At 49.0% G+C, this 26,081-nt stretch overlaps 1 protein-coding gene across 1 annotated transcript in view; it reads left to right on the top strand.

The window, feature by feature from the left end:
• grik4 (glutamate receptor, ionotropic, kainate 4) overlaps window positions 1-26,081 on the top strand; it is a gene marked incomplete at both ends in the record, with an annotated part of 186,394 nt that overhangs the window by 52,507 nt on the left and 107,806 nt on the right. The window contains 2 exons of the mRNA XM_084441735.1: window positions 5,998-6,095; window positions 21,399-21,564. Coding sequence (XP_084297861.1) covers window positions 5,998-6,095; window positions 21,399-21,564 — 264 coding nt within the window. The remainder of the gene's footprint in view (window positions 1-5,997; window positions 6,096-21,398; window positions 21,565-26,081) is intronic.

Raw genomic sequence — 26,081 nt, 5'->3', positions numbered from 1 at the left:
TGACAGCGTCCCCTCAGCCATCAAATCAAGCCTGCGCCCCTCAAGCTCCAACTTCTCGCGCTCAACGCGAACGCGCATCTCCTCTCTTTTAAGCCGCTCGTCAATCTCCGCAGCCTGCTTTTTCTCCTCATATCCGAGCTTCAATAATAGCAACTCCTTATGCTGCTCAAAAGTAAATCCTACCGTAGGTATACCCGTAAACACATCACCCGGCTCACTAACGGCCACGGTCAAAACGCCGCTCGCCACCAATCCGGCTTTCAACGCGCTTTTAACAGTCTCCTTGAGACGCACATCAGTATCCGCAATTGTCACATTATAGTGCCCAGCTAACTGTAACAATTGCCCCTTAGTTAAACCGTCCAACCCCTCCTCAGAGGGATGCGTAATAAAGGCAGCTATGTCTGCCATCCCTCCCCCCAACGAAAAATGACCACAAGAGGAGAGACGACCCGACCATCAACCAACCAACGGCACCCAAACAGACCGTCGCGCACACGGGCCAAATACGAACACACGAACACACGTGCCAGGAGGCGCAAACAGGGCCAAACAAACCCGAACAAGACCACACACACCCCTCTATCTAAACTGCCTCACTAGACCAGACTAAACTGCCAACCAGCTCAACCCTAGTCTTCATGCGGGTACAATGGCGGGTACTTATGCACTAAATACCAGCGGCCCGGAAAAGCGACCAAGAAATGGCAACCCCCCTGAAGCCCTAGCCGTGCTCCCGAGCAAAGCTCTAACCATGCTTACCACAGCACTAGCAGAAAAAAACAAACCGACGCCCCCTAAAGAGGAAGCGCCGCTGTACCTACACAGGGGAGTGTGCAATCATACGAAATAAGCGCCACCTGACACTGATTCGCGCACCCACAGCAACATCAAAAATCCGGCCAACTAACAAGAAAAAAGGAAAAAATGCTTACCGCAAAACAACCGCGCGACTCCAATGAACAACCTGCAACCCGCACCACAACCAAGGTCCACGAGCCACCAATCCGCTGCACCGCCGCCGGCATACAGGCACCCAACGAGCCCATTCACAAAACCAGTCGGCCTACGCAACGCAACAGCAAAAAAAAAACGGCCGGACGAGCCCCCACTTTTGTCACGACCCGGCTCTAAGGCTGTGACAAAAATGGAGTCCACACGGTTGTATCTCAAAAAGTTAACATAATTTATTAAAGTGCCATGATATAACATATGTAAATCAGTCAATCAGTAGTGTAAAGCAAGTGAATGGATGAGTGGAAGCATACTGTATGTGTGTGTATTTAACATGAGGTGCTCCAACGAATAATAATGTCCGCTGCCGGACAGGAAATGGGTCAGAGCCGCAGATCAAGATGAGCTTGCTCCATTTGTAGGGTAAGGTACGGGCCAGGTGCACTTGGTTAGCCTAATGGGCTGGGCCCCGCCCACCTGCAAACAAGCAGGCAGCCAACCAAGTAGACGGCCAGCCCTACTGGGTCGTCACATTTGTTACAATGCACATGCGATATGTGGATATAAATAAATACCTTAATAACCAGGGGGGTGCAAGGGTGTGTTATGTACATGCTATAGCTATTATAAATACATAAATAATCACAGGGTGGGGGGTATATTGACATTTGCATTTGTGTGTGGTTATGTTATGAACACTAGATATTCTGTGTGTTCTAGATAGAGTCATTCAGGTGCCGAATGGCTTGCGGGAAGAAGCTCTTCCTGTGCCTTAGGGTCTCTCTGGTGTGTCGTTGGCAAACTTGACTATGGTGCTGGAGTCAAAGGTGGCTGTACAGTCGTGCGTGTAAAGGAGTACAGCAGCGGGGACAGAACACACCCCTGGGGGGCTCCCGTGTTGAGGGTGAGGGAGGATGAGGTGCGGCTGCCTTCACCTCCTGGGGTCTGTCCGACAGGAAGTCCAGGACCACCTGCATTCCCTTTGGGCTTCCTACACTCTTCTTTTTACGTTGTGTGCTGCTGCCTTTTAATGGTCCAGCCAGTCTCTAGTCCCAGTTTAAATGGTCCAGTCTCAGTCTCTAGTCCCAGTTTAAATGGTCCAGTCTCAGTCTCTAGTCCCAGTTTAAATGGTCCAGTCTCGATCTCTAGTCCCAGTTTAAATGGTCCAGTCTCGATCTCTAGTCCCAGTTTAAATGGTCCAGTCTCAGTCTCTAGTCCCAGTTTAAATGGTCCAGTCTCAGTCTCTAGTCCCAGGTTAAATGGTCCAGTCTCAGTCTCTAGTCCCAGTTTAAATGGTCCAGTCTCAGTCTCTAGTCCCAGTTTAAATGGTCCAGTCTCAGTCTCTAGTCCCAGTTTAAATGGTCCAGTCTCAGTCTCTATTCCCAGTTTAAATGGTCCAGTCTCAGTCTCTAGTCCCAGTTTAAATGGTCCAGTCTCAGTCTCTAGTCCCAGTTTAAATGTTTAAATGCGCTAGTCCCAGTTTAGAGGCAGTGGTGCACTCTTTTAGGGCATCACATGTTTTGTTGTTAATCCAGGGTTTCTGGTTTGGGGAGGTTTTGATGGTCTGTTTTGGCTATATTCTGTCACCTTCCCGTTATTTCAACCTTCCTCCTCCAGCCAAGCCCCCCCCCCCCCGTGTGTGTGTGTGTGTGTGTGTGTGTGTGTTTGTGTGTGTTGTAAAAGCATTCCTGCAGTGCCTGACTCTCATACAGTAGTACATCTTGGCCCATCTTATTTCCAGGTGTCTTGCCAATGAGAACATATTGATTGGAGGTTGACTAGTGTGAAGAGCAGACTGCACTCCGGTCGACCCCTGATGCTCTGACTGGGATTAGACAACATCCCTCCAACCACAAAGCTATGTCGGACATATTGTCAATGACGGAATTTGCTATTAGGGACACGCGCACACACACACACACACACACACACACACACACACACACACACACACACACACACACACACACACACACACAGACACACAGACACACACACACCTTTAGCAACTATAACATCAATAACAGTAGTTAGACCCAATAAGCACAGTGATAATAGCACCCCAAGCCAGTACTGCAGAGCATCCATGCAAATGTATCTGGCCTAAGAGCATGATCTAGCACTGAAGGTAAAGTGCAAGAATAGCAATCTCCAATACAATAGGTGCTTAAGAGGGTGGATTGTTGTAGTACTTCTTGAAGAGATGAGTTCTGAGCCTGCGACGAAAGATGGGCAGCGACTCTGCTGTCCTGGCATCAGTGAGCAGTTCATTCCACCACTGCGGGGCCAGGAGAGAGAAGAGCCCTGACCGTGTCGATCGACCGCAGGGGCCTCGGAGTGACGGGGCAACCAGTCACCCCAAGGTAGCAGAGCGTAGCGGTCGGGAGGGGGTGTAGGGTTTGACCATGGCCTGGAGGTAGGAGGGGGCTGTTCCTTTCATTGCCCTGTAGGCTAGCGCCAGAGTTTTAAACTGGATGCGAGCCGCTACAGGGAGCCAGTGTAGGGAACGGAGGAGGGAAGTTGTGTGGGAGAACTTGGGGTGGTTGAACACCAGGCGAGCAGCAGCTTTCTGGACAAGTTCCAGGGGTTTAATGGCTGAGGCCAGGGCCCCAGCAAGGAGGGAGTTGCAGTAGTCCAGGTGGGAGATGACCAGGGCCTGGATGAGGGAGGAACAGCAGCACAGTCTTGTACAGGTTGAGCTTGAGGTGATGTGTCGTCATCTACTCCGAGAGGTCAGCCAAGCACCCAGCTATGCGTGTCTCCACTTGTGTATCAGAAGGGGGAAATGACAGGACCAGTTGGGCATCATCGGCACAGCAGTAATAGGAGAAGCCATGCGAGTGAATGACAGCCCAGATATGTAGTGTAGAGGGGAAAAAAGGAGAGGACCCAGGACAGACCCTTGTGGAACCCAGGTCAGGTAGGATGCAAACAGGGAGCATGCAGAGCCAGCGATGCCTTTCTCCTCGAGGGTGGAGAGGAGAATCTGGTGGTCTACCGTATCAAATGCTGCTGACAGGTCTAAGAGTATCAGGACAGAAGAGAGAGAGTTCGCCCTGGCTGGTGGTTGGTCTAGTTTGCTGATTAGTTAGCTAGCATCCAAACATTTAAAAAATTGTTGGTCATTGTAGAAAGCCAACTAATTGCTATTAATGCTAATGAATCCTATCATGTTAGGTTATGGAGCTAACTTTATAGCAGACGTAAAACGTTAGCTATGTGCATATGCATCAACATCGTTCACGTGGGCTGGGGTTCAGATGGTAGAGACCCGAGAATTCCTTTTTACAATGTGTAACGTCCGTCACAGTAACGTCCGTAGCGCTCAAAAATAATAAAAAAAATATGACCAGAGCGACCAATTGTTGCTAATATATCATCTTTATAAAAGTTAGCTTTGCTTAGAAAGTTTGGTTGACATTGCATTCCAAATGCATGTACAACCTTTCCTAAAAAAACGTTATGGACGTTACATTGACTGTCCCGTAAAGGCGCATCATCACAGCAAGGTGCATCTGTCAATGGAAAGACTCAAATTACACAACTGATTTACATATTGATACACAAGCACTACATCATCAAAAGAGAGGTAAGAGAATATCTGTTGGTGAAAATATTTGCCTTTCTGCCCCTTCAAAAAGCCATACAATTAGGTTAATTGAAAAATACATTTTTACATGATTGTGTCTCCTCATTGTAGTTGGCGGAAACATGCATTTTCATGAATAATATTATCACATTCATTTAGTACTTCAAAATATAGACTTTGATGATACATTTTAAAGTTATTTTGTTATGAACATGGTTACTTTATTTTTTCATGGTGAGGTTGACATTTGCATGGAATTGCCCCACTGCAGGGCGGCGCCCCAGCGCCCTTTATTGTCCAGCTGCCCCTGCTTGTCACCGAGCCACACCATGATTATTAATATTTGTACTGCTTGAACACAGATGATCTTACCATTGTTGTCCTCATTCTCTGAAGCGATGTACCGAAAACAACCGGAGCAGTGCTCCCAAGTCATTCGTCATGTGGCAAGTGGTTGGCATACATTTCAATAACAAACCAAAATAAGAACATAAGACACGAAAAAAAAGAAAAAAACTTGACAGACATACGCACGCACGCACGCACAACCGAGGTGTCAACACAAGCTCTCATTCGGTCATGTGACCCCCCCCCCCCATACGCTTTAAGCGCGACCGAACTACTGAGCCTGCGTATGCAGTTTAGCAAAGAGCTGCGATGGTTGTCTCCAACGTGTGTGTGTGTGTGTGTCTGTCTGTGTGTGTGTGTTTGTGTGTGTGTGTGTGTGTGTGTGCATGTGTATATGTGTGTGTGTGTCTGTGTGTGTGTGTACTTAGTAGACCCCGTAAGCGACAAAGGGATTATTTATGAATCATTTGATTCAGTGTTTTTTATTTATTTTATTATCTGCCACATTCAAGAGTATCTCAGGTTCTGCTTGACTGGCTCAAATATGCCCCCCATACACAGACACACACACACACACACAGACACACACACACACACACACACACACACACACACACACACACACACACACACACACAGACACATACACACTCACACACACTTGTACATACACCCTGTGTAGGCAGCTGTGTCCTTACGTTGGCCATAGTGATTTGAATGAGAAAGCAGGGATTATTAACCCCTAAGTGACATTCCTCCTGGGAGATGAGTTTCCCCAGTGTGCCTGGGGCCTAAGGGGCAGGGGGAGAGTAGCAGGGGGGAGGAGCAGGGGAGAGAGGAGTAGGGGGGAGGAGCAGGGGGAGAGGGACAGGGAGGATAGGAGCAGGGGAGAGAGGAGCAGGGGAGAGATGAGCAGAGGAGCAGGGGAGAGAGGAGCAGGGGAGAGATGAGCAGAGGAGCAGGGGAGAGATGAGCAGAGGAGCAGGGGAGAGATGAGCAGAGGAGCAGGGGAGAGATAATGTGTCAGATAATGGAGTAATGACCTGTTCCTATGTGACTGACCCCCCCCCCCCCCCCCCCCCCCCCCCGTCTATCTCTCCCCCCAGTGTGTCAGATCCTGTCTAAGGGGGTGGTAGCTGTCCTGGGCCCCTCTGCAAGCCCCGCCTCCAACTCCATCATCAGCAACATATGTGGAGAGAAGGAGGTGAGTGTCTTTGTTTCTCTTTCTCTCTCTCTGTCTCTCTTTCTCTCTTTGTCTCTTTCTCTCTGTGTGTCTTTATTTTCTTACCATTATTTTGTCAGGCAAGTCAGAGATCATGAATCAGCATGATCATGGAGCTCATCCGAAACCGCAGCTTCACCCTCTCCACCGGTAGCGGACAGCGAAGCAGGTTGAGACGCCTTAAGAACTGCGTCCCCCAGGGATCTGTCCTGGCCCCCCTCCTTAATAAGATCTACACCTACGACCTGCTGACCACAGTCTCCAGGAAGTATGCCTACGCAGACAACCTTGCACTGGTGTACTCAGCTGGAGACTGGCAGGCCGTGGAGGAAACCCTGAGCCAGGACATGCAGACACTGGCGGCATACCTCCGGAAATGGAGATTGAAGCTCAGCGAGGCAAAGACGGTGTCGGCGGCCTTCCACCTCAACAACAAGGAAGCCAAACGAGAGCTCTGAGTGCACATCGATGGAACACTCCTGCCATGCAGCGCCAAATCTTAGCGTGACATTGGATAGGTCGCTCACGTTCCACCGACACCTCGAGTCACTGCGCAAGAAGTTAACAGCTCGTGTGGCCTTGATAAGGTGACTGGTCCGATCAGGCTGGGGCGCCGGCACAAAAACACTGCGTACGGCAGCCCTAGCCCTGGTCTACTCCACCAGTGAATATTGCGCACCGGTCTGGTGTTGCAGCGCTCACACCCGCCTCATCGATCCGCCTATCAACCAAGCCTTGTGCATCGTGACAGGATGCCTGCGTCCCACTCCTGTGGACAACCTTCCCATCCTCGCAGGCATCCAGCCCGCTGGCCTCCACCGCACAGGAATCACAGCATGTCTCGCCTGCCGGGCCGTGGAGCTTAACCACCTGCTCCACGACAGGCTCACTGCAACAGCAGAGCCTCCCCGGCGTCTCAAGTCGAGTCGAGACACCCTTTTGTGCCTGACACACAGGATCTCCTGCAGCAATGCAGAGATCTTAACATCAGCGAGGCAGGATGGGCGGACCTCACCTGGTGTGCGGAGTGAGAGGAGAACACCTCCAGACTCCGTGATTTCATCCTGGCCGCCGGTCGTGGATGACGAAGCGGTGACATGGCTCCTGGAGGTGTGGCCGGATATATAGACCAGGTGACCCCTCACCCAGGCTCGGGGTGGTAAAAGGATAGCCCCTCGGCCCCCGAGCCTGGGGGGAGAGGACGCAAAAACGTACCCACACGACAAAGAAGAAACAGACACAGAATACATCAACAACAGCAGCTAAACATACACGTGAATGCAACAATAATAACCAAACATGAAGACACAAACAAGCAAACGACAGCAATAATGGAGGTATGGAGAAAAGGCAGTAGCAGGTTACACCAGTAGGGGGTGGAGGCGGAGAATGGTCTTGAACGTGAGAACAAACCAGCTCATGTTATGGAGGGTGTGAAGGGAGGGCCAGGTCAACAAAGAGTAAAGAGTGCAGTGTCTCTCTCTCTGTCTCTCTCTCTCTCTGCCTCTTGCTCTCTCTCTCTCTGCCTCTCACTCTCTCTCTCTCTGCCTCTCGCTCTCTCTCTGTCTCTCTCTCTCTCTCTGCTTCTCGCTCTCCACTCTCTGTCTCTCTCTGTCTCTCTCTGCCTCACTCTCTCTGCCTTTCCCTCTCTCTCTCTGTCTCTCTCTCTCTCTTTCTCTTCTCATTGGCTTCTCTCTGTCATAGCGCAGTCTGTCAGTCAGTCAGTGAGTCATGTGAGATCTATATCAGAGCAGCAGGAACACCAAGGTCAACACACTCAGCCCAGCGCTCCCCAGAGGAGAAGACCTGCTGGCTTCCTGGATGTGCTGCTAATGCATCATAATGTATTCATAATGACCAAGCATGAGTGTATCAAGCAGCTATCTGCCCCAGGCTGTCCTGGCGCAGGGATGATGGAGAAACAGTCACGTGACCGTGTTGGTCTGCTCTAGTCTCCGGCTCTGGGAACACCATGACACATGAGCAGCAAGGCATCCTGGGAGAAATATACCATTAGGGGAAAGTAGTGCTGCCTTTGTGTGAGTGCGTGTGTGTGTGTGTGTGTGTGTGTGTGTGTGTGTGTGTGTGTGTGTGAGTATGTGTGTGTGTGTGTGTGAAAATGGTCACATTGGCCTGTCATCTTGAAGGTGATGCTTCACTAATGGCGTGCTTCTGCAAAATGGCCACATCGATAGGCAATCTCCAGTCTGCAGGGGACAAAAGGGCCGACTCAAGAAATGTGTGTGTATGTGTCCAGGTGTTCTGTGTGTGTTAAGTGAGCATTCTTCCTATTTCAATAGTAGAAGGCACACACACACACAGCTGGTTAGTGTGGACACACAACAATATGGCTGCCATCAGACCCTAATGACAGAGACAAATTATACACACCTTCCTTCATCTCTCTCTTTTCCTATTCTCCCTCCATCTCCCCCTCCCCATCTATCTCTCTCTCTGCCTCCTCCCTCCATCTCTCCCTCCCTCTGCTCCCTCCCTCCATCTCTCTCTCCCTCTGCTCCCTCCCTCCATCTCTCTCCCTCCCTCCCTCCCTCCCTCCCTCCCTCCCTCCCTCCCTCCCTCCCTCCCTCCCTCCCTATCTCTCTATGTTCCCTCTTTCCATCTCTCTCTCCCTCCTCTCCCTCCATATCTCTCTTTTCCATCCCTCCATCCCTCTCTCCCTCCTCTCCCTCCATATCTCTCTCTGTTCCCTCCCTCCATCTCTCTCTCCCTCCTCTCTCTCATCTCTCTGCTCCCTCCCTCCATCCCTCTCTCCCTCCATATCTCTCTCTGTTCCCTCCCTCCATCCCTCTCTCCCTCCTCTTCCTCCATATCTCTCTCTGTTCCCTCCCTCCATCTCTCTCTCTCTCTCTCCTCTCCCTCCCTCTCTCTCCCTCCATCTCTCTTGTCCCAGTGGATCCAGCAGAGTTACTTACTGCCTTACTGCTCTGAAATTAAAAGTATAAAATGACAACACAAGCTGTTGCACCCTAGAGAGCCGAGGTTATTGGTTCGAGTCCCGCTGGTATCACATACTGTACACATACTTAACCATGTTTACATCAACAACCCAACACATTAGGAGATAACATCTGCCTGCGTTCTCTGGGCCAACAGATTGTGGTGCAGATAGATATACAGTAGTGAGAGCTACCTGCGTATGGTACACAATCTACCATTTATATGAAATCCACCTTTCTATTCCTGGAGGCTGGGAGGCTGACCTCTGACCCTGGCGGACACTAGGAGATCACACAGAGACCTCTCCCCCAGCAGACGTCACTATGGACGGAGACAGCGCTGACAAAACCTTGCATAATAACTGCCTTCGCGAATTGCGACTTGTGACTTGTGCCTTGTGCCATGTCCCGGCTCAAATTGTACTAAACTTGTGTGTGCACAAACCAAAAGATTTATTTAACTAAAGACTCAACATACACTACAGACCCTACTGACTAACACATCCCACAACTATTTTGTAGATTATGTTGGTTCTTCAGTTAAATAAATCTTTTGGTTTGTGCGCACCAAAGTTTTGTCTCCCTTATTGTCATGCCCTGGCCGGGACGTGACAAGTGGGGGCTTGTTCGGGATTTTAAGTTGCGATAGGATGAATCCGTCGAAGGTTGTTGGTTCGCACTTTTGTGTCACTTTGATTAGTGGATCAGTGTTTTTGTGATTGTGTTTACGTGGATGTCACATGCGGTGTGTCGCCGGTAATGGATCGTTTGGTGAGTGCTAACATTTTGAGAGATACATTTGGGTGTTGTTTAGTTACGTTTACCTCTTAGTAACATGTGTGTTATGGTTTTGTCAAAAGTAGCTTACTTGACATGGTTTGTGTGTAGCAGAGAGAGAGCTTGCAGGCTATGCTGTTGTGGTCTCCAGACATTAGTCTGGTCTGGAGACATCTTACCACGTTGCAGTAATGAGAGATTTGGGGTGCTTCTTTAATGCTGCCTGGAGCCAATGCCTTTGGTCCCCTCATAGGATAAGAGCTCGTATTCCATTCGGAATGCGTTCGGTGTTTGTTATTTTGGTTTGTTATTTTTGTGTAGTAACCGTGGTTGTGAGCAGATGTCCCGGGGGAATCTCCCTAGCGCAACGGGGTACGCCGGCATGCTGCTCTCTTTCTTTGTGCTAGACATAGGCCTAATGTGACTTGCAACTTGTGACATGTTACACCATATCTGAAAATTGCAGTTACACATCAGATTTACAGTTACACAACTGTTTAAGTTTAGAGATATGCATCAAATCTACAAGTACAAATCAAATCTGCAAGAACAAGTACTCTTGTCCCTTTTTTGACCTGATTTTATGAATAGCCAATGGGGATGCTCAGATTAACATATCATTTGACTATCCAATCAAGACTATCATTTCACTATCCAATCACGAAGCCAGTCGCTGGGAGGCGGACCTCGGTTGCCGCAGGGTTGCTGCTTTTTTTAAAGCGCAGCTTGGGTAATCTTCTAGCAATCTTCCCAAATTTACAATAAACGATTGGATTCTGTGTTACTGCTCTTCAAGCACGAAGGAAAAACCATTCAAATTGTACGTTTCAAGCTACATCGACAATCTAGCACTAACTCACTCAGTACAACTAGCTTAGCAGACGCCAGCTAGCTACTCGATGCATATCTGTTAACATAGGTGCATAACTGCAAATCCGATGTGTAACTGTGAAACTTTCAGATATGGTGTTACATGTTACAAGTTGCAAGTTGGAATACTTTTGTCCCTAATTTGACTCCATACCAAGGTTGTTATAGTTAATGAAAACTAACTAAAAAACGAAAATTAAGTGTGAAAAAACATTTTAGTTAACTGAAATAAAAATAAAAACTAGGCTTTACAAAAAAATGATTACTAACTACCTATAAAACTGTATTTTGTGTTAACAAAACTAACTAAAATAAACTAAAGTTATTGATAAAGTAGTCTGTTTAAGTATTTTTCATTTCAGATATAAGCTTAGTATTTTGGGTGGATATGAAATCTATCCTCCATTTTTGTTAGCTGTGCCCCTGAGCAGGAGTAATCTGAAGTGCACCAGATGGTTTGTTTTCACAAACCCTAACCCTAACCCTAACCCAGTATTATGAGGCTAGTGCAGAGGAAAAAACACTAAAACTAATACTGAAACTAATGAAAACTAAACTAAAACTAAGCATTTTCCCAAAATAAAAACTAAACTTGCAAACCTGCTGTAAAAACTAATCAAAACTAAACTGAAATTGAAAACAAAAAGTTTAAACTATATAAAAAATAAAAACGAATTAAAAAATCCAAACTATTATAACCTTGCTCCATACCCCCCCCCGTTACAGAATGCTGGATCCGTCTGTGTCTGTGTGTGTGTGTATGTCTGTGTGTGCGTGTTTGTATGTGTGTGTGTGTGTGTGTGTGTGTGTGTGTGCATGCTGGTATTAGTCTCGGTTGGCTGGGTCCAGGCCAGGCATCGGCTTTACTCTGTACACTGTAATTGGCCCTTACAGTAACTGCTTATTCATGAGGGGGAAGGAGGGAGGGAGGGAGGGAGAGGGGGAAGGAGGAGGGAGGGGCTCTTACCACTCGTTTCTTCCCTGGACCCTCTGTCAGGGGATTCATGATCTATCTGTCTGTCTGTCCATCCATCAACACAATGCAATTTACAGAGAGCGAAGGGATGGACAGAGACCCTACCCCTACATTTTCCAGAGGGAAGCAAAAAACAGTTCACCCAGGGGCCGAAATAGGTGAGCTGTAAAACATCTTCCCTGACCTCTCTCAACGAACAAGCTCCTGGAAAATGTTTAAATCTATTGGCTAGGAACATTGACAGAGCACTCAACAGGGAGGGAGGGATCAGATGGGATCAGATGGGATCAGATGAAATGAGTGAGCAAGGTTCTTTCAGGCTGCTAGCGAAGGTGGATCACCTGCCTCTGTGTCTCTTCACCCAGGGTGACCCTGTTCTGCCTGACCAGGTGCTCAGGTGCTGCACCCATCACAGCTCACACACACACGCACACGCACACACACACACACACACACACACACACAGACACACACACGTCTCTCTGCCTGATGGAGATTAGAGCACCATAGCTGTACATCTCTCCTGTCTCAACAGTAACATCATTAATCTGGCCTGAGAGACGCATATCCAAACCCTCTCTCTCTCGTCTCCTTGAGAGAGAGTGTGTGTGTGTGTGTGCGTGTGTGCGTGTGTGCGTGCGTGCGTGCGTGCGCGTGTCTTTGTCATTGTACCAGAGAGATGAATACGACTTTGCCAGGCTGAGCGGGCAAAACAATTCAATCTATCCGTTGTTGTTGTTGTTGTTGTAGAGATGCAGAAGAACTCTTCCATATTCTGTTGTTCCTTTCTGCTGCTGTCCGTCGGAGCATGCTATGGGAAACGTGGCCCTGGTTGGTGGAGTGCTGCAGAGATGGTGGTGAACCTTCTGGAAGGTTCTCCCATCTCCACAGAGGAACGCTGGAGCTCTGAGGATCGTCGGGTTCTTGTTCACCCCCCTGACCAAGGCCCTTCTCCCCTGATTTCTCAATTTGGACGGGTGGTTTTGGCCAATCAATTGCATTTACCACAGGTGGAGTCCAATCAACTATACTCACTAATCTAGTCACTGCCAAATGTGACTTAACATTACTAACGAAGTAATGAGTAAAGAGTCTAAATACCTATGTACATGTGATATTTCAGGTTTTTATTTTTTAATAAATTTGCAAAATAAATAAAAATAAGGCGGAATAAGGTGGTAACATAACAACATGTGGAACATGTGAAGGGATGAGAGTACTTACGTTTGCCAATCCTTGTCTGACTGATGAGCTGTGTCCTCAAATGCTCTCATGGTCACTTGCCAACCCTCATTTCCCAATGGTAGTAATCTCTTCTCTGATTGCCTGTGACCAGTTCAGATGCCTTCTCACTGGCCGTGGACCACATATGTGTGCTGCTATCTAATCTGTGGTATCCAGCACGATCTCCAGGTCTGTCCTCTGGCTAAGGCTATTGGCTGTTGGATATAGTCAGCCTCCGTGTGATTGGCCATAGTCCACCTGTCCCTAGTGGTCAGCTCAGCATCCAACTGTCTCTGTTCTGTGTGTTAATCATGAGCGGGTCGGTGTGTGTTAATCATGAGCGGGTCGGTGTGTGTTAATCATGAGCGGGTCGGTGTGTGTTAGCAGGATTTTGTGAGTCGGTGTGGGTGACACACAGCTAATGTTTTATTTCCTCAACAAAGGATGCCACCCGTCACCCTGTGACACCCTGTGACACCCTGTGACACCCTGTGACATCCTCTGACACCCTGTGACACCCTGTGACATCCTGTGACATCCTGCCACTTCGAAGGCGTCTATCATCAGTAAACATGTGCTTAGTTCAGATGGTGCAGTAGGGCTTGGAGCAGATAACCACTCATTATAGTTTTACCCACACCATATGGCATCACACACACACACACACACACACACACACACACACACACACACACACACACACTCAGGAGGCGTGCTGGACTGGCCAACTCAACTGCAGAGGTCAGATGGGTATAGAGTAAGGTGGGCCTGGCGCTGGTCTGCAGGGGACCGACTGGGCAGAGGGACTGAGATGACCTCTGACCTCCACAGCAGGAGGGATGGAGGGAGGGAGATAGAGGGATAGAGAGGGAGGGACTGGGGAGATGAGCTCTCACCTCTACAGCAGGAGGGATGGAGGGAGGGAGATAGAGGGATAGAGAGGGAGGGACTGGTGGTGGGGGGGGGGTTGGGAGGACAGAAAGATTGATGCGATGGAGAGAGAAAGTCCGCAAAAAAAAATGCTGAGAGGAACTGTTACTGAAGTCTACTTCATAAAAATGTCCCTGTTGAATTAGTGAGTGTTTAGAAGCAGGCGCTGAGCCGAGCTGGAGGTGGAGCGTCCTCTAGGACCCCCATCTGCTCTGGGGGGGGAGCGTCCTCTAGGGCCCCAGTCTGCTCTGGAGGGAGAGCGTCCTCTAGGACCCCCGTCTGCTCTGGAGGGGGAGCGTCCTCTAGGACCCCCGTCTGCTCTGGAGGGGGAGCGTCCTCTAGGACCCCCGTCTGCTCTGGAGGGGGAGCGTCCTCTAGGACCCCCGTCTGCTCAGGAGGGGGAGCGTCCTCTAGGACCCCCGTCTGCTCTGGAGGGGGAGCGTCCTCTAGGACCCCCGTCTGCTCAGGAGGGGGAGCGTCCTCTAGGACCCCAGTCTGCTCTGGGCGGGGAGCGTCCTCTAGGACCCCCGTCTGTAGCTCCAGGCTCGCGCTGCGCAGCAGGGCTCAACGGCGGGTTCACAGTAGATGAAAGATCAAACGCTTGATGAAGGAGGTAACGTGTGTGTATGGCCAACTGCAGGCGCTAGGAAACAGTGTGCCAAGCGGCAATGGAGTCCAGTGTGTTGTGGCTCATAGGCTACTGTAGAGGGGCCGAACTGTCATTTGTTCTGGTTGTGTCAGCTCATATATTGTATTCTTAATTTAGGTTTGTGCCTCTAACAGTATTGCTCTCCTTCTCTCCATCTCTCACATTCTCTACGCTACTATCGGCTTCCATCATATTGTAAGTCATCTTCTATATCCTCAAAATCTGATAAATATTCAGCCATATTGCACACAATATTCCAGGCACCAACAAGCCGATCGTAGCGTAGAGAATGTGAGCCGCGAGTGTAGCCTACTGTAGAATAGCCAGTCTGCGCGTTGTGCGCATGCATGCAGGAGCAATTGGGGAAGCTATATTTCGTTTCTAAAGACGTTTCTAAAGATCATATTACAGAGGCATGTGAAAACCTCAACAAGCCCTCGCTCTATGTTAGGACAACTAGCGATTCATAAAAATAGATTGATGAAAACAACCGTTTCGCGGCAGAAAATAGATTTTTTAAAAGCTGCATTCTCAGTGCCCCGTCTGCCGCCATTACATGGATATACTTGGCTCTCGCTGGATTTTAAATTTCTTCTACAGGCCTCCAAATTACACCAAAGTTATCTCGGTGAGTCAAACGTCTTATAATATGCCGTAAATAAGGTCCAGGTTGTCAAAAACGAGCATTCTCCTTTAAGGTTACTTATGATCATATACAATGGTTCAGATCAAAACGTTGACAAAACTAGCACTTTTGATAAAGTCTGATAATTGCTCTACCACCGTTTTGGTCATACAATGGATGTGGATGGGCACCTTGAAAAATCTTTCAATTAAGCTGTTGATTAAGCTCTCGATTTCAGTTAAACTCTCGATTTCAAAGACAAGAAGCTCACCGAGGGGGTAATTGGTGTCCGTTGGTGTTCTGACAACTTTCAAAATTCGCCGCAAAGTATGAATCCTGTAGGGTTTTATTGATCATTTTATGAAATCCATTGACTTGTATTGAAGCGACCGTTGTAGATGTGTAGATCAATCCGCAGAGGGGATTCAGGAAGCAGAACCACTAACGGTAGCTATTGTTATTGTTTATGTTGCTAGGCTACCTAGTTTGCGGAGGTTTACACACCTATGTGCTGCGACTAAATAGTTCTATGCTCAATATTTAAAAAAGCCTTTCCAGATGAACTAGAATCTTACTTTATGGCGAATTATGTCAGAACGCCAACTAACACCTTGGTGAGTTTCTTGTCTTTGAAATCGAGTTTAACATGTTTTTGAAAGATTTTTCAAGATGCCAACCCACATCCATTGTATGACCAAAACGGTGGTAGAGCAATTATCCGACTTTCTCAAAAGTGCTAGTTTTATCAACGTTTTGATCTGAACCATTGTATATGATCATAAGTAACCTTAAAGGAGAATGCTTGTTTTTGATCTGAACCATGGTATATGATCATAAGTAACCTTAAAACAGGGCTAAACATGCATTTTCCCTTTACTACTCCTTTAAGGTGCAAGTGGCTGGGGTTGCAGGAGTAGTTTGGGCAGGGCAGAGAGGGCGTAGGTGACAGGTGTTTGCCCCTTGGTGGTACCTATGTGACGTCATGGAGTCAAGGATAGGTGGCGGGAGAAGGACTTTGATTTCCTTATTGTAGAGATGCAGGTTATCATGTTTATACAGGTCAGGCTTTTTCCAGAACAGATCAAAGTTGTTGATATACCCATGACCACATGCTTGGGAGAAGCTATCTAACCACTGGTCAGCACTATATAGACGGCTAAACATCTCCGAGCCTCGTCTGAGGGTGGGGTTTAACCCAGAGACTATGCAGGTTTTTCCAAGGCTTTCGATGGTCGTTACAAGTAGCTCATAGTCTTGACGCAATTTGCATGATTGCCTGCACCTGAGGTCATTCACACCGCACAAGCACTGTGTGAGCCGAGGGGTGACGGTCGATGATGGAAGGAATGTGATTCAATATATCACAAACTTTGGCACCTGGAAAACTAGTATGTGGTACCATTTGGGATAGTGACGTGTCTGACCATGGAATCGCCAACTAGGATACGTTCTGAAGGTGGAAACAGGAGGGGGCTAGCATTAACTATGCTAGCTGAAGCCGTGTTAGCTGTACTAGCCGCGCTAGCTGCGGTGGCAGTGACACGGGCGGGAGGGGGGGCATCGGACTGGTGGTTTGTGGGCTGGACGCCCGGCGACGGATCCGGCCAGGGCTAGGTTTGGAGTAGGGCCCAGGGGGAGAGGGACTAAGCCGAGCCCGTTTTTCATGGGGCACCGGTGGGGCAGAAATGACGTTACGGTGCTTCTTCGATTCCTTGGAATGAACCGAAGCAGGGGCAGGCTGCGGGCTAGCAGCCACTGACTGCGCTGATTCCTCGAGTGTACTGAAGAAGTTGGATAGCGAAATGGGAGCGTCACTCTCGCCAGGGGAAAAAAAGAGCGGCGGTCTCCTCCCCCGGACAACAGATGCCCAGGATGGACCAGGAACAGGGCCATCTGCAGGATGCCCGGGGCTGGAGGGGATCGCTTCATTTTGGAGATCAGCCAGTCAGGCGGAGAGAAGGGCCTGACGCTGGAGGACATCATGGAGAAGGGACTCGAAGGACTGGAGCTCACTTCTAACACTGGACAGCTCTGACTCGGGTGAGTTCAGTGGTGACCTACTGTGGATAGAACAAATAACTGCCAGTACACAGGTCAAGTGGAAATAGGCAGTGGTGCTGGTAGTGTGGCAGCTGGTAGTGTAGCAGCTGAGCTGAGTAGTAGCACGAAGCAAAACTTACGTGTGAGGGCTACTGTACACAAGGTTTTTAGTTTAGTTTCAATAAAGGGCATCAAAAGTCTCTGTCTCTCGACAACTCTGTGCCTGTCGTCTGTCCCTGGTTGTGCTGTTGCGTCAGGTTCACACTGGAAGCAAAAGCGTAGCGCAGCCCGTTTCCTTTCGGTGCCCATGTAACCAACCTGACTGTTCACACCGGCAGCGTTGTGTAGTGAAGCTCCGCAGCCGGCTCACACGCTGCAGCGGATAGTTTTCGCTTCTGGTCTATTTTTGCGAGAGCTGTGAGTGAACACAAACAAATTTGCTAAATTTGTTTGGACAGGGGAAAAGGGCTTTTTTTCCCCACATAAAACCTATTTCTACAAGGCGTTGGCCGTCCAGTTTGTATATAATATAGACACAAACATATATTGGTCATTTCTCAAGTAGGAAGCAATTAAGAATAGGCTTTCTAACTGTGATTTCCACGTCTATCTTTTTTATGTCAAGTAAAGATTTAATTTCAGTAGCCTACATCTGTAATTAAATACTAGCCTACGTATTAGTTGTTTAGGATTCACACTTGCTTTGACAATGTAGCCTGTAAGCTTTCGATGCCAATAAAGCACCTTTGAATTTAAATGAGAGAGGGAGAGGGAGAGAGGAGCTGGGGCTGGGGGCGGGGTTAAGGTGACCAAACACATGAAAGGGAGACAGGGAGAGACCAACCACAACTACACTAGTGAACCTTTTGAAGATGATCGACGACATCAAGTTAATCCTCGAAGTGGAGAAACACAGGGAGGTGTATGATCCCCAGCACATGCTCTATAAAGACACCGACAACAACATGAATCTTTAGGATGTAACTGAGAAGGCCATTGGAGAGCCAGGTATATTTATGAATAACTGAGTCAGAGATTTAATTTGATTCAATTTGATTTAATTTAATTTTAAACTTGCCTTGAATTATAGGCCTAATGATAGAGCCAGATAATGATAGCAGATGAAGTGTCACCTACACTTCAGAAATTGAAGAGAGAACAAGTACGATTTTTTTCAAAGCAGCGTTCTCTTTTTGGGGAGGGCAGATGGGCTTCACTCTGCTCACCTGCTCTCATCATTCTAACTGAATAGAGACCTGTCTACTCTTCATAATAGTCTATTTGTTTTCTTGGATATCAACAGACAAAGCATATATCCTTCTGATCCCTCTCATGTACGCTGTGCGCAAACATTCGTTTCTCTCTCTTGATAAGGGCCAACTCACTACACTATTGAAGAAAACAAGTAAACATGGAGCAGGTGGTGAAGGGAAATGTGTCTCCTAACAGTTGTGAGCCCACTTCCATCATCTTTGAAGCCAGAAAAATGTTTTCTTTGAGCACCTTAGCAGGTAGAATAGGCTATAGGAGAGCATGAAGCCTTGTGTTATGGCCGAGTCCGACTTGAAATAAGAATGTTTAGAGACATGAATAGGCTATACCAACGTCCATATAAAGTAGGTTATTTATTTAAGTTCATCACATTGTGCTTTTCTTGGGTTATTTATTTTTCAAACATCAAATATCCGTTCATAACAGTCATTCTAGTTGTGTAGTCAGCTGAGTGGTGAATCTGTTTTAGACTAGTCGTGTAGTCAGCTGAGTGGTGAATCTGTTTTAGACTAGTTGTGTAGTCAGCTGGGTGGTGAATCTGTTTTAGACAAGTCGTACAGTCAACAAGGTTCTATGGAGGCAGAGTCTCTCCTCAACCCCCAGCTGCTGCACACCAGGCCAGCTGAGCACCACGGGGCCGGGGTGGAGGAGCAAACGCTGACACAGCACCAGAGCTAAAGGCCGAGGAGATGAGAGGAGGAGAGGAGAGGGGAGAAAAGAGATGAGAGGAAAGAAAAAAAGAGGAGAGAGGAAAGGAAAAGAAAAGAAAGTAGAGGAGAGCATGTCCCAGGTGTGTCATGGCGATTACCCAGGTCTCGTCAGAGCGGGCCTCTGCCCCCCCCCCTCCCGGTGCCCAGAGGACTCAATCACACCCCCCGATGTCCAGCCATGGAGAACCAATCAGTGCTCCTGGGGCGTCTCTGTGGTGAGCACCAGGCAATGTATGGTGCTGTGGAGTGGTAGCGACAGGCAATCTGCTGTGATGAAGAGATGTCTAAGACCTGTGGAGTCCTCCGGCTTCCCCTTCAAGCCCCGCTGAGCCCCCAGCTTCTCCCACGCTCCCTCTGTCTGGCTCTCTCAGATCTCTCTCTGGCCTGCTAGTGCTCCACCACGGCCTTCCCCCCGGCCTCTTCATGGCCCCGGAGGACTGGCCTTCCCACCGGCCTCTTCATGGCCCTGGAGGAGTGGCCTTCCCCCCGGCCTCTTCATGGCCCCGGAGGACTGGCCTTCCCACCGGCCTCTTCATGGCCCCGCCCCCGGAGGAGTGGCCTTCCCTCCGGCCTCTTCATGGCCCCGGAGGACTGGCCTTCCCACCGGCCTCTTCATGGCCCCGCCCCCGGAGGAATGGCCTTCCCCCCGGCCTCTTCATGGCCCCGGAGGACTGGCCTTCCCACCGGCCTCTTCATGGCCCCGCCCCCGGAGGAGTGGCCTTCCCACCGGCCTCTGCTGCATCATCCTAGCACCAGATAGAGAGAAGGGAGGAGGGGTGGAGTAAAAGAGGGAGACAGGGAGGGAGAGATGGAGGGAGGGAGACAGGGAGGGAGGGAGAGATGGAGGGAGGGAGGGAGACGGAGGGAGGGGGAGATGGAGGGAGGGGGGGAGGGAGGGAGAGAGAGAGAGCGATGGAGGGAGAGATGGAGGGAGGGAGAGATGGAGGGATTGCATTTTCCCACTGGGCAAAAAATCCCCTAACACCCATTATACCATGGCCTTAATACTCGATTCTGATTGGTTGGAGGGTGGTCCATTATTTCTCGACAAATGCCTGGCTAGAGCCTCGTTAGAGTTTCACAAATCACAAAATAATGCATGAAACAGAAGACGGTCCCAGGCAGCTCTTCAAGGTTAAAAAGCCTTTATTCAAGCGGCTATGCCATTAGAACAGGTTCCAGCCCAGCGGCCTTGTTTCACATCACAACAGTCTTTTCATCTTGGCTCTATCACTGTAAATTATTACATTCTAATATGTTTTCAGACGAGAAAGTAACCATGTAGACTGCCAATATGTGGTCAGTATCTAATTATATGCCGCAACTTTTCCGGAGTGCAAGCAGAGGTGATGTTTTTGTTGGTCTCTTCCCACTGAGGCCTGGTTTCTGCAGATCAATGGGAAGCAGAGATCCCTCTGTGTGTGTGAGGGGAGTCTGGGAGGCACAGCTTTAATTATTCACACCACTTCCACTCACAGGCTTCTGTAGAAGATGCTTCTAATGAGACTGAGGAGAATACCATGATGAACACTTGGTCCCCTGAAAGCCCCTCTCATCTCTTTCCTTTTTCTATCCGTTTTCCTCCTGTCTCTCTTTCTCTCCCTCCATCGCTCTCTCTCTCTCTCTCCCTCTTCTCTCCTGAGGGACTGAAAAAAATGTTCTTCCGTGCTGTAAACAATATGGAATATCTCCTCTGCTGTCTTTCCTTCTACATGACGGAGAGTGGGTCAGGGTGTGAATATTTGGTACCTAGAAGGTTGAAGTTCAGCCCCAGTGCTGGTGGTTTCTGTCCCTCAAGAGCTCTGAGCTGCAGTGAGCTACGGAACCTCTACCAGCTCACCTCCCTTATGAGGCTTCTCCCTCTGCTCTGCGTGTCCCTTTTGAGGTTCCGTAGCTCACCTCTCCCTCTGCTCTGCGTGTCCCTTTTGAGGTTCCGTAGCTCACCTCTCCCTCTGCTCTGCGTGTCCCTTTTGAGGTTCCGTAGCTCACCTCTCCCTCTGCTCTGCGTGTCCCTTATGAGGCTTCGTAATTCACCTCTCCCTCTGCTCGGCGTGTCCCTTTTGAGGTTCCGTAGCTCACCTCTCCCTCTGCTCTGCGTGTCCCTTTTGAGGTTCCGTAGCTCACCTCTCCCTCTGCTCTGCGTGTCCCTTTTGAGGTTCCGTAGCTCACCTCTACCTCTGCTCTGTGTGTCCATGTTGAGCCTACGTACTGTCGGCCACCTCTACAGTGTATCCGCTCTGTGTGTCCCTGGCCAGGTTCCGTACGTGAAGGTGGCTCCGGAGGATATCCTGAAGGTCCAGTTCCCCAGGTTCACCACTCTGGACCTGAGGCCCACCAACACTGACCTGAGCCTGGCCGTGGCGGGGCTGCTCACCTTCTACAACAGCAGCACGGCCTGCCTCATCTGTGCCAAGCCAGACTGTGAGTACACACACACACGCACACACACACGCACAAGCACACGCACGCACACACACGTGCACACTCACACACACACAAACACACGCACACACACGCACATGCACACACACAACGACTTCTGTCCATAACTGAGTTTTAGCACCGGTTCACAAATAATCTCTGTCCTCATGCCTGAAAACGCATATCACATGACCATGCGTCCAGTATCACATGGCCATGCGTCCAGTATCACATGACCATGCGTCCAGTATCACATGACCATGCGTCCAGTATCACATGACCATGCGTCCAGTGGGTATGCACATGCGGATGTAAACAGGAAGTGATATGTCCATCATTTAGCATGGAGTCTCAGTAAGGATTGTGTCTTCCAAGATATTAGCCTAGTTCAGTTACATACTGTTGCCTATCAGAACTGATAGCTGAGGTCATCATAAATAAACAAATGCAGGACACTTTCACACATTTAGATCATCTGGGCCCAGCTGCACCCCATCACCATTGATGACCCTCCCGGACTCCACGTACCAAACACACACACACACACACACACACACACACACACACACACACACACACACACACACACACACACACCCAGCAGATGGAGCAGGGGGGTCGTCACACTGTGCATGAAACGAGGACACACACTTTGTGCAGCACACATTGGTTATAAAGGTTGATGACGCCGGCTGTTGTTGAGTGGAGTTTCTCCCCGAGATCACCCGCATGGTCCGGGGGGGCTGACGAAATCACCCACATGGTCCGGGGGGGTCCTGGTCCTGGTCCGGGGGGTCCTGGTCCTGGGGGGGGTCCTGGTCCTGGTCCGGGGGGGGTCCTGGTAATGGTCTGGGGGGGTCCTGGTCCTGGTCCTGGCCCTGGGGGGTCCTGGTAATGGTCTGGGGGGGTCCTGGTCCTGGTCCTGGCCCTGGGGGGTCCTGGTAATGGTCTGGGGGGGTCCTGGTCCTGGTCCTGGCCCTGGGGGGTCCTGGTCATGGTCCGGGGGGGGGGGGGGGGGGGGGGGGGGGGCTGACTTTGAACTGGAACGTTTCCTTCATCTCTAGTTTGAATTCCATTTGCCTTTTTAGAATACATCTCTATATTAATTATATGCAGGCTGTATTAATTAATCATCAATCTCAATCGATCACTTGGTGTCAATTAGTCTGTCCAAAGACAGCCTACCGTCCTTTACATAACACAACACAAAATAAAACCTGTTCCCCTGGCAAGGCTGCTCTGCTTTCACATACAGTAACATTTGTTGGCATCTGTTGTTCAATCAATCAATCAATCAATCAATCAATCAAAGCTTTATTTGTATAGCGCATTTCATACCCAGAGGCAACACAATGCGCTAACAGAGAACAAGGGAGGAGGGCATACGACCCACTCTCTACATATTCCAGAGGGAAGCAAAAAAACAGTAATCACCCGGGGGCCAGATAAGTGAGCTGTAAAAATTCTTCCCTGACCCCTCTCTACAAGGCGATCGAGCAAGCTCCTGGAGTATGTTTGTCTACCGGCTAAGAACATTTATAAAGCAATACATTACATTAAATTACATTTCAGAGTAGGAGAGGCTAAAAAAGCATCATAGGAGAGACATGGCAAATACTGGTGTGTGTTTGCTATGGCCCAGGCCTAAAGCCGGAAGTGGGCTGGTGTGTGTGAGTGTGTGTGTGTGTGTGTGTGTGTGTGTGTGTGTGTGTGTGTGTGTGTGTGTGTGTGTGTGTGTGTGTGTGTGTGTGTGTGTGTGTGTGTGTGTGTGTGTGTGTGTGTGTTAACTAAATACTACGACATCCACAGCAGACACGGGTATCTATCGGACTCCGGGAGGTCTGCTGGTGACAGTGGGGCATCCACTGGACCTGGTTAGAAAATAGGAGGGAGAGAGAGAGGCACTAGGGAGAGGGGAGGCAGAACAGGGTTAGTAGCACACAGAGCCATAAAAACCACACAGATATTTAAAACAGGCAACCTGGAGCAAGCTCCTGGAATATATGTGTCTAATGGCTAAGAACATTTATAGAGCAATAGATTACATTAAATTAAATTTTCAGAGCAAGAAAGGCTAAGAGCATCAGGTCCAGGCCTAAGCCGGATGTGGACTGATGTGTGTCTGTGTGTACGTGTGTGGGGTATCTATTGGACTCATGGTGGTCTGCGGGCGACAGTGGAGCATCCACTGGACCTGGTTAGAAGGTAGGAGGGAGACTAGGGGAGGCAGAAAACGGTTAGTAGCACGCTGAGCCATTGAAGCAACACAGCTGTCAGAACAGAACAAGCCTGCTTCAGGGTAACCAGCTTCTGTACATTACTTGATATACATACAGTGCATAGCAGGATAAACACCAATGTATACAGAGGATTCACAGGTAGCTTTGAGGCTGCCTTTCTGTGTCTCAAGGTCCTAGCTGATGGTAGGCTAGGTCGAAAAGGTACGTCTTGAGATCTCGCTTGAAGACCTCCGTTGTTTCGGCCCTTCTTAGGCACTCCGGCAGGGTTGTTTACTGAAACACCGGGTGAACTCTGCCAGCAGACCGCAAACAGGGACATGAAACGGTAGAGTTGTTCTGGAGGAGGCAGCTGTCCTTAATGATTAAACGTCTCTTGCACACATGAATCAGATCTTAGCACCAGGTGTGGAGGTGGAGTAGACATGAACCTGAGGAGTCAGGACCGCCCACACACTGGTCTCACGTGCTCATTATCATCAGACAACATTTGGGTCAAGGACCTCACCATATGCCTAGAACAGGTCCCTGGCCAAAAGTTTGTGTATTAAATGATATTGAGCAAGGTAAGACTGTGAGCGTTTTCCTGATTCCTCATAGTAGTCTACTTAATGGAATTAATGTGTAGGTCTACAGAAAGGTATTTCTACAAGATACATATTATGGTGGTATATGTCAACAAAGTACTATCTGAATTAAATGCATTGTGTTTTGTGTTGTTGGATATTGATGTAGTCAACTGTCAGGCAACAGGATAGTGCTGTACTGTAGTATTGTACTGCAACCTAATTGTTGCTCAGCATCAAATTGGAACTGGTTGCAGATGTATTTCAAAACATCTGAATATTCCAGTAAGGGTTGTTGGGACCGTATGCAAGTGCAAGGAGCATCAGCATCAACAGGCCACGCACAGATAGGAGGTAGACATACTGTACTGTAATCTGTAAGTAATTAGTCAGTATGTCTACCTCCTATCTTTGCAAATCAGTATCAGCTGGGTGGGTGCAAATTGATTGGCTATAAAAAGGTTTTTTGTTACCAAGCTGTCACAATAAACATCAATAGCTTTATCAAGACATTTGCAACCTAATTATTGCTCATCAAATTGGAACTGGTTGAAGATGTATTTCAAAACATGTGCGTGCTTGCCTGCTGCACGCCGTGGCTCGCCTCACTCCCCCAGAGACATCTCCACACTCTTTCACCTTGCATTATTCTGCCTGCACATTGCCACATGATTTGTTGAGGTTCCTGTGTGTGTTGTCCTGTGTTGATTCTCCTGTCTTCCCTGTGTTTAGTGTGTCCTTACAGACCCAGCTTTAGCCACCAGTTCCCCACTAGTCCCACTCCACCGTGGTCCCTCTCCACTCCTGTCCCTCTACTCCTCCCCTCTACTCCTCCCCTCTACTCTTCCCCTCTACTCCTCCCCTCTACTCTGCCCCTCTACTCCTCCCCTCTACTCTTCCCCTCTAGTCCCTTGTGTCCCTCTCTACCCCTCTAGCCCCTCTGGTCCCCTCTAGTCCCTTGTGTCCCTCTCTAGCCCCTCTAGTCCCCTCTAGTCCCTTGTGTCCCTCTCTAGCCCCTCTGGTCCCCTCTAGTCCCTTGTGTCCCTCTCTAGCCCCTCTAGTCCCCTCTAGTCCCTTGTGTCCCTCTCTAGCCCCTCTAGTCCCCTCTAGTCCCTTGTGTCCCTCTCTAGCCCCTCTGGTCCGCTCTAGTCCCTTGTGTCCCTCTCTAGCCCCTCTGGTCCCCTCTAGTCCCTTGTGTCCCTCTCTAGCCCCTCTAGTCCCCTCTAGTCCCTTGTGTCCCTCTCTAGCCCCTCTGGTTCCCTCTAGCGCTCCAGTTCAGGTCCCTCCTTGTGTCTCAGGTCCTAGTTCTCCCTGCCATGGTGTTCTGTGTTTGTTTTCGTTGTTGTGTCCCCTCCCCTCTGGCGCCCCCTGTTGATGTGTAGTGTTTTATAGTTTGGTTAACCCTTTGTTTCCCGTCCCTGTGTTCTGATTAGTTTCTGTCATGTTACTGTGTTGCTCCTGTCATTTTGGATTTGCATTGAACATTATTGAACCTGCTTTCCAGTCCTGCGTTTGGGCCGTACCTCCCGTTACCACGCTGTAACTGAGGGGATGAAGAGTCTCCAGAGCCACAGGCTGCTGATCCAATCAATTAATCACGTCTCAGTGGACACTCGCAAATTCAACTTTACATACAAACCAACACATTTATATATTTATAAACATGACCACGTCTATACGGTAGACCACCAGATCCTCCTCTCCACCATAGAGG

Source organism: Borostomias antarcticus (assembly GCF_949987555.1).
Source record: "Borostomias antarcticus genome assembly, chromosome: 1".
NCBI lineage: Eukaryota > Metazoa > Chordata > Actinopteri > Stomiiformes > Stomiidae > Borostomias > Borostomias antarcticus.
Note: the sequence above shows the minus strand (reverse complement) of the source record. Positions and strands in the feature narration are given on the sequence as shown.